Source organism: Ornithodoros turicata, chromosome 2 (assembly GCF_037126465.1).
Source record: "Ornithodoros turicata isolate Travis chromosome 2, ASM3712646v1, whole genome shotgun sequence".
NCBI classification, from domain to species: Eukaryota; Metazoa; Arthropoda; class Arachnida; order Ixodida; family Argasidae; genus Ornithodoros; species Ornithodoros turicata.
In genome coordinates, this window is record NC_088202.1 from 54,282,462 (window position 1) to 54,296,536 (window position 14,075).

Sequence of the window (14,075 nt, forward strand, 5' to 3'; positions counted from 1 at the left end):
AACACGTGGTGTTCGTGAATATGACAACTCTCTTTATGACCAAAACCTGTGGGAATGGGCGTGGTCATGTTGTGGCGAGTTTCGACTGCACTGGCATTTCAGGCATTTTTGTTAGGTAGTTATTCAGGTCTTTTCAGGTCTTTATTTCCAAGTGCACAAGAACGACGTGAGCCTTGGTAATTGTACACACATACACACACACATACAAAAAAAGAAAAGAAATAATAATGACAAAAAAAGATGTGAGCCAAGATGTGGTGTACAATCATTGCAAATTATTTTTAGACTCTTTTGTTCTTATTTAGGCGAGATATTAAACTCTGTGCGGTCAGCTTGGGAACCTGTGTATGAGGAGCTTTTCTCCTTTTAAGGCCCATCTACTGAAACTTCCAATGTCCTGAGCGATGACGTTAGTGTTGCAGCTCTCCTTCAGTTACTAAAAGTCTGACGGACTATTCTTGATAAATTTTAAACGTGTGTCAGCAAGCACTTAAAGAGAAACAGTACTTTCTCTCTTTTTTGGTGGACTTTGCATATTACAGTGGGCTTCCGTTAATTCAAACCCTGTGAATTCAAACAAATTTTAAATTTGTTTAGCCTGCTATGCTTGCAGTGCATTGAAAAAACTGTTTACGTCAAACAGTGCCTTTGCTTAATTCAAACTTTTTACTCCATTTTAAAAGATTCCAGCCAGCAGAAAACAGCCAATGCAATGCTGCGTTCACTAAGTGACACTGCATTGGCACTAAACTCACAAAAAGGAAACTTGAAAATGCTGAAAAAGCACTCGTTCTGTCGCTACAGTGACTACAGACAGTTAAGTAGATAAGGAAAGTCAAAACAAGCTTTACGGTTTTGGGTCAAATGCCTTCACTCATAGTGACAGTCCGATTATCTGGTGTGTGGAACAGTATAGTTAGTATGAAAGGTGATCAACAGCGCCCATAAGCAATGTCACTATCCTGCGCCATACAAGACTGCAGTCGCTGCCGGAAAATTATGCCACCATGCACGACTGGAGTCTACTTCTTGCCTCCAGGGGGACAAGTAGACCCCCCGTAGACGCCAGCCCTGCCACCGTGACACAATATTCTCTTGTGGCATACATTTAGATGCATGTCTGATAATTCAAATAATTCAAACTTGATAATTCAAACAAAAATTACTGGTCCCCTGGACTTTGAATTAATGAAAGTCCACTGTAGAACCATTAACAGGGAAGGTATCTTCTTTTTTAATGCAACTTATGACTGTACCCCAACTGTACACTGTACTTGTAGGTAACAAAAGAAATATCGTGAAATGATATATCCCACTTTCAATGTTAAATACTGGAAATGAGTACTGTGCAACACCCAGTCAACATACTGCACAGTCCCTACCCTCACATAATGTGTAAAAGACAAAGTCCTTTGTACAAGATTAGTCACCATTGTAGGCTTTCTAGAGCAGTGCTCGTTCTGCAAATCTGCACTTCCGTTTGCTAGTCCGGTGCGTGGTAAAACTAGGGAATGCCCTAGCCTTGAGTGTGTGGTTACCCCAACTCACCCACACAGAGACATGCCAGATTCCTTTCTTGGAACGTAACCTGGCCTGAGATTGGGCCCCGAACGGATTAGGAGGGAAAACCAAACGATGACCCTGACATATCTCGCAAATTTATGTTCCTGTGAATGTCTTTTCTGGTCTGTTCAACCGAAAAACATGAAAATATTTTCTGCACATATCTAACGACTTCTGCAGAAATCGAAAATTGTCTGGACTGGTGAAAATTGTTTGATACATTGCCTTTGCAGTTTCTTTTGCTTGACCCATACCCTGGCGTTAGAGTGGAAACCATCAAGGGCACAATGAAAGCTTTTTCCTGTTTCTATGGGCTTTTTCCTTACGATGTGAGTATGCAAGTTGAGTCCTGGGAGCGCTTAATTTGTTGTTGAATTTGTTGTCACTTTTTTACTGTTGCATTTCGTGTATGAATCATTAACTGATCTTACCTTAAAATAATCTTGCTTCCTAATTAAAAATACAATAAAGGAGCAAGACCACACATCAGAACTCATCTTACTATAGCAAGCCCCCAATCAGGCTCACATGGTGACTCTACTGTACTGCCAAATCTGCTCATGGAGTTCATAGATGGATTATGTACCCCTGAAATATCCAGCAACGCACCAAGCTCTGGCAAGCTTGCTTACAAGTTCTGAATAACATCCTATGGCAAACGTTAGAGAATTGCTATGTAGTCCTCTGAGTTTCAGAGTAAAATTATCATTCTTGTGCAGTGGAAACTCTATAAAACGAAATATACGGGTATTGAGATTTCTTTCGTTGCGCCGAAATTGGAAGGATTGATACCGTGAGCTGTGAAGAGGCAAGCAACATTAATGTGTGTGTGCAGGAGAATCTCTGTGGTATGGTAACGAAATTGTTGAGTCTTATGTTTAACGAGTTATGATTGAGGGTAGTACAAACTTTCCCAGGCCACTCTGGATGATACGAACAAGCAAGCCGCCTTGCGGGCAACATATACCTGTACTTGTACAGGAAGCTGCACTCTTCAACTCTCTTGTGTGATAAACATATTAAGAACCATCGCCAGCTAGCTTAGAGCACGTGATGCGGGCAATGCAAGCACAGCCTGTACCGATCACTGAAAGAGTGGAGAAGACGATGGTGATAGAAACGAGGTGCAGCCGACAACTAGTATGCTACATTACCCTTGTCTTTCCAACATACCAAGTGGCATGTGCTCGCTTGTTTCCTTGTCCTTGGGGGCAAGCGCTTAGACCGGTGTAAACGCTGTTTACAGCGACAGCTGTTAGTGCCTCGTCTCCGAAGATCGCGGCATTGCCATTGTCCTAAGAAGAAAAGGCGAATACAATTGTTAATGACGATAATGAGGACAATCTTAGATAATGCTGGGTACAAAGACACCCTTAGTGACTCTGCTTCAGACGTCATGGAGATACCAGATCCTGCTGTCGCACAAGCTTTGTGGCAGGCACAAGAACGTGAACGGAACGCGAGGAGCTTGCAAAGACCCAGCTCGTCGTGCAGCCGAGGCTGCAAACAAGAGTGCAATGTCAGGATCCCAACGTGCATACTGCTGAAGCAGAGTCAAAGAGGCATCATACACAGACGAAAGCTGAAGGTGCCAAAAGGGCATCACTAGGCAATTCAGGGAGAACCCATTTAGGTACTGTAGCTCGGTGTGCGATCGCTTGTGGTTCAAGAATGATCGCACAGTGCTGCCGTTGATTTGCCATGCACTGCTTCGACTAGAATTGAATGGTTAAAATGAGGGCCCAACGCAGATGGTGACATCGCTGTAATTCGAGTTACACGACCATAACCATCCTGTTATTTTTTTGGGAAACCTGTCGTTCTGTCATGACGACTGCTGTTTTACACTTTTTTTTAGTGGGGGTTAAAATGCATTCTTTCCTATGGCACCCTGATGGGGAATGTCAATTATTTGGTCCTATCACATTTCCCAATTTGAGGTTTTATTGTATTTTATTTATTTATTTATTTTTATTTATTTACAATACCCTGCTGCTCCACCTAAGTGGCATTTGTACAGTACGTACTGTGTTTGAAAGATGGAATTAACTACACGTTAGTAGCACCAACATTATTGGGTGATAAACATATTAAGAACCAGCTACAACGCTGTGAAGCTAAACCATGCATTCAAAAGCTTACCTCGGAAGGCTAGTGCATCATCAGCAACAGGGGAAGGGCGCAGGCGAGCTGGTACATCTTGATCAACGAAATACCCGAGACAGGGAAGAGAGAGGTTGAGATAGCGTGCGTGTGTTGTCCTCTCTCTTCTCTGTCTTGGGTATTTTGTTGATCTAGTGCATTACTTCGGCATAGAAACCGTGACTGTTGTCAGTACTTACCAGTAATGTAAGCATGTAGTTGCTTATGTTACGTACCTACCACATTTCTCAGACTTTTAAACTTTCAGGAAAAGAAGAAGATAATGAACATCCTTCTGAAGAAAAATGGTCAAGATTGCAGTTCGCCCGAGTCTCGAAGATCTGTAGTGAATGCAAGTTCCTTTGAGTTTCATCTGAGCTTTCCTTGTGGTGCATGCATCTTTCTTGACCTTCGGGATTGTTGGCTCGCATGCTTTTGCAACTAAAGCTATGCTGAAATACAAACTGATGCTTTGTGGCGAGCAAAAAGAAATTAGGGAGGTTGGAAACCCATCTTCTATGAATGTCAAATTCCTTTTGTGTATTGCTCCCCCAATCGTTCATTTCTGTTTCTTAGGGACTGACTGCCATGACGAAAAACATGCTCACCCATTCGCAGCTCAAGGCCCTTATGCCATTCACCAAGCATTATATTGATGATCCTGTTGGCGGAGTTCGTGCTGCTTACTTTTCACTTCTCTATGCTGCACGAAAGGTTGCCGGATTTAAGGTATGCTCTTCTTTGAACTTGAACTTCTTTGTTTTATAGAGAATATTGACTAAATGTTGGCATTAGCGTCACACCCTGAATGCATACATTTTTGCCTCGTGCAAGGTGTGGAATGAAGCGTGCCTTATAATAAAAGTACGAGGGCAATCCGAAAAGTAAGGTCTCCGAAACATTGGGGATCCAGAGAAGCTGTTCGTGCGGCTGCTGGCCGCACTGCTGTGATTGGCGCGTCCTCCTCTCCTATCCATTCATGCACGCGCCTCACTAGGACGCACAGTATTGGCTTGGCGGCCGTTGAGAATGGAGCTCCCGCAGGACGCTACCACGAAGTGCGAACTTCGCGCAGTTATTCGATTTTTGAACGCAAAAGGCGTTCAAACGATCGAAATCCATCGCCAGTTGGTGGAAGTGTGTGGAGGCTCATGCATGGGTGTCAAAAACGTCCGCAAGTGGTGCAGAGAATTTGCAGCTGGCCGTACTGAAATTCACGACGAACAGAGGAGCGGCAGACCGTCAATTTCCGACGAGACAGTCACGAAGGTTGAGCAAGCCATGCGTGAAGATCGGCGTGTCACTCTGGATGATCTCAACATTTTGGTTCCTGAGGTTTCCCGAAGCACCATCCACAGGGTTCTAACAAAAAAATTGCAATATCGGAAGGTGTGCGCAAGATGGGTGCCACGGATGCTGACGGAAGACCACAAACGGCAGCGAGTTGATTCTTCCCGCGAATTTCTTCGCACCTATGCAGAAGAAAAGGACAACCTCCTGGACTCGATTGTCACGGGAGACGAAACCTGGGCGTTTCACTTCACACCTGAAACCAAACAACAATCACGCGAGTGGCGGCACCCCTATTCGCCCAAGCCGCAGAAATTCAAACAATCACAATCCGCTGGTAAAGTGATGGCAACTGTGTTTTGGGACCGGAAGGGGGTATTGCTGGTCGACTTTATACCTGCAGGGACCGCAGTAAACGCTGACAGGTACTGTGAGACACTGAAGAAGCTCAGACGGGCAATTCAGAACAGGAGAAGAGGGATGTTGAGCAAGGGCGTAAGCATTCTCCACGACAACGCTCGCCCACACGTCGCCCGTCAAACCGTCGCTCTCCTGCAAGACTTCGGTTGGAAAATCATCACCCACCCACCATATAGTCCGGACTTGGCACCAAGCGACTACCACCTCTTCCCTAAGTTGAAAGAACATTTGGCAGGAAGGCGATTCAGCAACGACGAAGACGTGAAAGATGAGGTTCAACGCTTCCTCAAGGACAAGGCGGCGAGCTGGTACGACATGGGCATCCAAAAACTACCACAGAGTCTTCAGAAATGCATCGACCGAAACGGCGATTATGTAGAAAAATAGATAATTGCTCAAGCTTCAAAATGATGTAAATATCACAGAAAATAAACCGTTCTTTGTCTTTCAAAAAAATAGGAGACCTTACTTTTGGGATTGCCCTCGTAAAACAAGAAGTGCGGTAAGCTGCTAGACATGCATCGTCTGAAGGAGATAAAAAAATTAATATATACATAGTTCAAAGCCATTTGTCTGCAGTCAATGTGAATGGGCGTGGAAACAAATTTCATTAAAATCTGTAAAAAAAAAAAACAGAACCCACACAGCACTGTGCACGTGAAAGGACAACACACACACAGCACTGAACTGGTAACAAAATATTTTATTTACCCAATGCTATTTACCCAAACAACATGCTTGCACACCATGAAAAGGGGAAAAAACAGTGTGAAAAGCTCGACAGAGAGAAGAGAGACGTACACACAACGAGCGCTGACTAACAACTGATAGGGCCTGACTTTTTAGGGTTAAACCCGTATCCGCCCGATATTTACCCTCCGAACGAAATCTGTAAAATTAGGGTTTAACCCGAATCTCCGGGTCGTGTGGCACACTCGTAAGCGTGCATTAAAATAAAGTTTGATAACATTGCTAAACATTAGTTCCATGATAAGACAAATTTTTATTTAAAAAAAAAAATCACCCGAATACACCCGAATTTCTGACGACAGAATATGCCGTAATGGGATTTAACCCGAATACACCCGAATTTTCAAATGAAAAATATCACCCGATATTTACCCCCCGAATTTGGTCAAAAATAAAACCCGAAAAAGTCAGGCCCTAACAACTGAGGGTTTTGTTCATCTCAAAAGGCGAAGACTAGAAGAAGAAGGGGAGGAAAGGGGGGGGGGGGAAACATAGTACACACGTTGAAACCAGGTCAAGAAGGCCGCTGAGAAACGGGTCGAGTTGTCTAGGTATGTGATCTCTATGTCATAGATTGAGAAGTTACCCCTTCAAAAAGAACTCGTTACAAGTTAACCTACTGCGTAAAAAATGTAACTAAGTTAGTAACGAAGTTCTTCAGCCTGAAATGTAACTCGCAGTTACGGAGTTACTTAAAAAAAGAACGAGTTACTTCCAAGTTACTTCGGACACAAAATAGCACAGGTGCAGCGCACGTGAGCAGTTGAGTTCGACCTTGAGTTGCCAGCGGAGGAGTGCAACATCATTTTCGTTTATGTCCAACAATTCGAACGCACAATGGTTCAGCTTCATTTCAATGGCAGTGGCTCTTATTTCCTGAATTTTTACTGGCTTTGATTGAATATCACACTTTATGGCATAAAATGCCATGAAAGAACATGAGAGAAAGCAAGAAAATAAGTGGACATGAGTGCAAAGCGAATTAAAAGTAACTTGGAACTTAACGTAAGTTACTTTGGCAAAGTTACCTGAAAAAGAAACGAGTTCCTCTGAAAGTTACCACGGCACAAAAGTACCAAGTTAAGTTACAACTTACAAGTTACAAAGAAAAAACACGAACTTAGTTACAGTAATGAGTTACTTTTAACGAGCTACCTCGAACTCTGCTCCTTGTTGAGTGCTGATGCATTGTCCTCCACAATTGTGAATGGTGCAGGTCTCAAAAATTTGTCTGGAACATTGGTCTCTGTATCTTTTAAGGATAATTGTCTGCTCAAGTTTCGGCAAGCATCCGCAATCATGGCAATGCAGTGCGAGATTGCTCCCAGTGCCTGACCTAAGTTAGCATGTTCTCTGAGCCTATTCCTTTTCAAGATGTACCACGTCACTGCCTTAGCTTGCATATACCATGTATTTCCTTTGTTCTTTAGGGGGTACTGTGTTGTTTTTTTATATCAATTTTAATGATGAGTAAGGCCCTTCTTTTTCTGCGATTCCGCGATTCTGCAAAAATTCGCGGAATTGTGGGTCTGCCGCGGAATATGAGGTTTTGCGCAGAATTTTGCAGAAACCGCGTGCTTAACTCAGTTTATGCGCGGGATGAACGGACTTTGCTCGCACCGGGTCGGCTTGTGTTACAGCGTAAGTGTGCCAACCGGATAAGGCCACCAGGCCGTGATATGGCCCCATCTGTGTGCTGGAACAACCCTCTAACTCCTCTCTCTAACCCTCAACTCTCTGGGATTCTGGAGTGGAATGCAAATGCTGACCCCTGCTTTGGTGTCCATAGCTGTCAAGTACCTCTGTGTGACAGTAAACTCTGTGCATGCAGAGAGGTCACTTAGCAAGTACAATTTGATAGTCAATGACAAACGTCTCTCCCTCTCAGAAGAAAGTACAATGTACCTTGTTATGCTAAGTCACAAAAGTTTTTGGAGTTGTAACCGTGTTTCTCCACACTAAGAGCTAACAGAGAGTATTTTCTGTCAGAACTAGGGCAATTTGCCTTTTACCGCGGAAAAATGCAGAATTCATAGCTCCTTGCTGCGGAATTCAGGATTTGCCGCAGCAGAAAGAGAAGGGCCTTAATGATGAGTGACCATGACCCAACTCATGTTGTTTACGTACTGCTAAAAATAAAAACTGAAACGAGTGATGTGAAGACGATTGCATTACGATGATGTGTGTGCAATGGACACACGAGGCACATATCAAAAAGCATCTTTCTTTCTGTTCAGTTCGTAGATGTGGTGAGCATTGAAGAACTTCTCGACCTCTTGCCACAAGCAAACCACGAGGAAAGCCGCCTCATTGTGCGGGTGTTGCACAATACGTTCTTCAACCCATCCGTATCCATCAAGGAGCGCATGGAACGTCGCCTCTCTCTGGCAGACAAGAACCCTCGCATTGCAGATAAGCTGTACTACGAAATAGCCCGAACTTCTCAAGCAGAAAACGTCTGTAAGTGGGCACCTAGAGAGTTGAAGGACAGGCTGTCGAGGCCTCTTTAGGGTCTGCACTTTGCTCAGTTTACATTACACCACCCATCTCGACGGAAGTGTGTGAGCTTTCAGAACATATCTGGTAGTGCAGGTGATGGAAGTGCTGTGCCATTTGTGCCAGTTATGGGGTGCTGTGCCATCCTGCAACATAATATAGGGTGTTTTTGCCAAAGTTATCCCGAAGCGCGGAGTAGGTGACTAGTTTGCAGTCCACGAAGATTATGTGTGTCACGGTAAAACGAAATCTGAAGTGAATGAACGTGCACCAGCGTTTCACAAAACATGAGGGGGAGCTGTCACAGCGACTTACTAGCCTGCTAATCGGTTGAAGCCGATGCCAGCTATGCCTAGCCTAGCCAAGCAGTCTCTGGACCCTCGGGACGCACATGTGTCTTTGACGAACATCACTTTGATGTTCCAGTTGTGCAGTTGGTTTTGTGTAGTCTTTTCTGTTTTCCCCAAGCTCAGGGACATGTTGCATGTGTCAGGCATACGCTAACTCGCTTGTGTTTTCATCATATGTTTTTACTTGCATCATATGCTCATCACTATCCAACCTGAGAGGCATGAGATGGTCTCCACACTTTAAAGGAGCATTAAAGTGGTATCTAACATGGCCCAAAACTGCTGTCATTTTGTAAAGCAGTATGTGAAAAGCATTCCCACAAAATATTTCTGTCCAAAGTTGTATCACCACGGTGCAATTAATTTGGAAAATCGCTGCCGCGGTGACAGGCCGGAGCGCTCCAACTGCAGACCACACCCACTCTAGTGTGACGTTCGTGGTAGAGAGCCCCCCATTCGTTCGTAGGAAAAACCGTCTGCTACGAACATTGCTAACTGCTTCTTGTTGACTTCTATTATTTATATGATTTATATCACGTTTTCTTTAAAAGAAGAAGCATATACGCAGCCTGAGAAAATAAGATTACGATCACAAGTGTAATATATCCGTGGCTTCTGTGCAATCTCAGAATTCACAGCAGCAGAAAGCTATTGCGAAGCGGTATTGTGGAAGCGGTATTGTGGCGCCACCTGTTAGCAACTGAACCAACTGCGCGGTGAAAACTGTCGGACAGGCTGCACACTGTCGAGAAGCACGGGGTTTTTGCTGTACAAACGCAGTTAATTTCGGGCTGCACCACTCGTTCTTCCCGTGGTGCCTGCGGTCCCCAAAAATCGTGGTTGTGTCGTTGACAGCCTTCAAACCCTCCGTTTCGGACATCACGAAGCCGGAGAACGCATGGCGTCTCCCAAGCGGTAGCAGACGCTCCAGCCTGGGCGATGTTGCTCACCTCGATCATGTGATCCCAAGTCCAATGAGGAGCGTCCTCACCACTTGCGTCACATAGTGACGTGTGTGGTGGCGCTCATCACGTGCCTATCGTGAAGGCGAAGGAGGGTGTTTCGCGCGCGGGAGGTTCGGGGAGCTATTGCAGGCGTCCCAATTTAGCTACGGTTGCACTAATTGTGGGAAAACTGTTTTCGGCCGCCTAACATTCCATACTGACCAAAAACAGAAAAAAAGTTGTGGGCCTCTAGACTGCTCCTTTAAGACCACTTTTTGATTCCTAAGGCTAGCAGGGCATGTATCTAAAGATACGGTCTAGGCCAATTGTTGACAGTCACTGTAACTTGCATCCTTTGAGGAACGGTAGGCTCTGCGACAACAAAACATGCAGTTCACCCCGACTCTGCACTGACTCCTCGGAAGCGACTACACTAGGTTGGCCCCGCGGCTGCCTGATTTCAAGCCTCTAAATTGAGTTGAAAATTGCCCTAGACACAATGAAACTGAAACCAAATGTGGAAAGCGTCCATTCCGCATCATAGATTAGTAAGCATACTACGCATGAGGCCCCTTCAATGACTGATCTTGAAGCTGCGCCAAAACTCGATTTTTCTTGTGTCATAACAATTCGAGGCACCTCCATCACTGTGGTTGTTATCGTCTGCTCCCGTCGTATGCCGCGCGTGTGCGGAGAAAATGGCGGATACTCAACATACTGGCGGCGCCATACGGCGGATACTGGCGGTTACAGATGCAGCAGAGAATAGGAGGAACGCAGACGCTCTTTACACATGGTTCCCACTGGTCTTTGAAACCCTCGAATAACTTTGAATTGGAAGATACTGTTTTCAACGTCTGGAAAGCCCTGCAATTTTCCATAGTCCTGTCCTTGAAAACCTTTGATGTTGCATCTTTATCCTATTCTCAAGGAGCTGCTAGTGCAAATTCCGGGGTCAGAACTATAGTTTTGAAGCCACAGGAGTGAACTCTCATCGTAATAGGTTGTAGGGGGATACCAGAAGTGCGAGAAATGAACGGTGCCTTCTGGTGTATTCATCAACCTTCCTTTCTATTCTATGATCTTTAACATTCAGGAGTCACCAGTCATGTTTATAAACGGACCACAACAACAACTGCATGGGGGAGTTTCATCCCCAGGGGCGATACTCATTGCAAAATCAACGAATCACTATTGTCCAGCCCCCATATGTTCTCTCGTGTAGTACCTGCGAAACATTGAAGCCCTGGTCATAAACTGCGTTTTATGTACCAGGCAAAATTTTTGTTCCAAAATTCAGTAGGAGCCATGTTTACAGCAGGTGACTAAAAGGGAACGCCAGATAGAGAAATGCAGCCCCATTCATGATCAGAAGTGCTGTTGCCAAAAATTGCGATATTGAGGCTTTGTCCTAGCTAGGCACAGCTGCTGCTAAAGTAAAACAGACTTTTGTTGCTTTGTATCTCTTTTGTAGGAAGTTTCCATAACTAGAAAGTGGCTTCACTCCTTTCGTCTGAGTGGAGTGCTGTACACATAGGGCCTTGTGCATTCGGGTTTTATGTTTTTTTAGAAATATTTTTTTTATTTCAGGAGCTGTAAAATATGGTAAAATTGGGATACATTATGTGGGTACATATTCTCAAGTGGAAAATAAATAAAGAGCACCTCTTGCATATCAGGCGAACAGTGTGATGCCTAGCAGCTGTGCTGACAGCACAGTGCTCAGTGCCCTCCATTGCTTGTATAGGTAGCTGACTTAGCACTTTGGCAAATTCGTTTTCAGGGATTTTCGGGTTTTACCCCCACGTGACGATGCTGCAGATCGGGGGATGGGGTAAAAATCAGTTTTGCTGGGTACCCCCGTCAGAAGGGCACACTTACAAAGCCTTAAACGAGTACAGAGGGCCATCCCAAAAAGTTTCAGATTAAGACGTCTGATGAAAGCGTGTGTGTCATTTTACCGGATAGCGCGAAAGGTTTTGATGTATGCAATTTGTTTCCCAGAAAAAAAAACTCACATAAACATGACTCCGCGTGTTCAACCTTAAGGGGGGACGTGGGGATCAACACGAACTTTTTTGTTTCTTAACAGATAATGATGAAAATTTGAACCAACTTTGATAATGCCCTCAAAATGAATTAACCAGAAAAAAATATGGTATCTCAAACTTTTTTTTTACAAATTCTTACAAATTACAAATGGCCTGCAGAGTTCGAAAAATGTAATGCAACAGCTGCAACTTGGAGTGTATTCCCAAATGTATGGTTGAGGTCGTGACGTTCTTAGTTTTTTCAATTTCCACAATGACAGTTTTTGGTTTTCACTTTTCTGCATGCAGTTGCAACTGACACATCTGGCATAGAAACATATGATGATAGCATAAATTATAAATTGATTTACCTGAAAAAATAAGAATGTCACGACCTCTAGGAATGCTCAGTGATTGTAAGAAAACAGACCGGATTAATATATACCAAGTGGTTACGGGGATATAAGTTTCACAAGCGGAGCAGGTAGAGCGAAAGGTTGTTGTGAGAAAATGAAGCGCAAAGTTCCGCACTATATTTACTGAAAATTAGAAGGCTCCAGCAGTATTAGTCTTTTGTGTCCTTTTGTGCACTGGTTCTCTTGCCATCCTGACACTTCGTTTGATTCACCTTGGCTGCTTTTGCCTGTGATCAAAAGTCTGACATGGCAGTAAACCCTTGTCCAATGCTTTTGTTAGCTCTTCTTAGCTTCGCAAAACAGATTCTTGTAAGGGATCTACTGTTCCTCAGGGTTGAGATCATGGGCGTACTAAGCGCGGGAAAGGGAGGCTGCAAGCTTTGCAAAGTGCAAATCGAACGTTGTTTCCGAGTACTCATAGCGAGAAAAAGTGTGATTTCACTGCATTCCCTTAAACATTCACAAATGTGTTTATCAGTGTAGACATCACCGGGGAAAACGCCTTCACGGATTCCGTCTGGAATCCTCCCGGGTTTAAGGCCGTATTTTAACTACGGCCTTTTCTGAATGGTGTAACCTTAAAGGCCATATGCGTTACCCGTTTGACAGAGGTATTATCCTACAAACAAAAGGCCTTATGTATGTGCGTCCAAGTAGTATAGAACTAGACAAAGCTTCTGATTTTTTACGAATTTGCAACAGGTCACACTGATTTCTGAACTTCACTACCTGCATGTTGCCCTTTAGTACATTCTGCACAAAAAACACACATGCACACACAAAAAAACTGAAATTGTGCTTTGTTTGTATGTTTCAGTGGAGTTTTTGCTGACTACTTGCATTGCACTGCAAAGAAATTTCCAAGATAAAAGAGAGGATATTCCAGTTGTGGACTCCGACGAGGAAGATGATCTGGATGTTTCTGTGGAAGAAATAGAAAGTGATAAATTATCGGAGGAGCAAGTGGTAGTGTTTGTGGACACTCTCGCGGTTATGTTCACTTCGCTGAGGACCAGAGTCAAAGAACTACAAAATGTAAGTTCCTGTCCTCCCTCGTGTCTTCTCTAATTGTTCTTGTCTATGGATTTCACTGTTTGCATAAGTATGGTTCACTCTGTAGCTTCTTGCGCTTGTTACGACGATATCACCAGTAGAATCTTTCTCTAGGAGTCTCTGAAAGCAAAGTGGAAGCTTTTCCATGTGAAAATGAAGAAAATGCTAAGGAGTTTGCTGAAAGCAGTTATGGTAAGCGAGCCATGTGTGAATGTTATTGATATTTTGTAGAAAGCAGTTCAGTGGTGTGATTGCTGCACTAAACTGTGCCACGGGGCCAACCCTGCTACATCCTGCTACATTTTCACAAAATATCAGGAATCTGGGCTAAGCCTGCATCAAACATCCACCCGCGCCGTTTAAAGTGAAGGCGAGCCTCCAGCTGAACCCCTCTGGTTGTTTAACGCGTGTCTAGTCAGCGGGCAGCGCAGGTCATCGCGGGACAGTAGCCGCGTCTTCTATTCGTACAGTTTTGTTTCTGTTTTGGATGCGCTCAGCCGGTATCCTGCTGTTAGGAAGCCCTTTCCTGACATGCATTGTTTGAAGGGTGAAACTGCTGATGAGTTCACCGGCTGCTTGTTGCACCAGGCAATAGTAAAGTGATAGAGATAAGATCTCCCC

At 44.2% G+C, this 14,075-nt stretch overlaps 1 protein-coding gene across 2 annotated transcripts in view; it reads left to right on the forward strand.

Moving 5' to 3' along the window:
- Positions 1–14,075, forward strand: part of LOC135385417 (condensin-2 complex subunit G2-like) — a 53,708-nt gene that overhangs the window by 14,827 nt on the left and 24,806 nt on the right. For both annotated transcript variants that reach the window (XM_064614720.1, XM_064614721.1), the window contains exons 11-16: positions 1,797–1,892; positions 3,974–4,057; positions 4,282–4,434; positions 8,403–8,625; positions 13,219–13,436; positions 13,569–13,646. In XM_064614720.1, the coding sequence (XP_064470790.1) occupies positions 1,797–1,892; positions 3,974–4,057; positions 4,282–4,434; positions 8,403–8,625; positions 13,219–13,436; positions 13,569–13,646 (852 nt within the window). The remainder of the gene's footprint in view (positions 1–1,796; positions 1,893–3,973; positions 4,058–4,281; positions 4,435–8,402; positions 8,626–13,218; positions 13,437–13,568; positions 13,647–14,075) is intronic.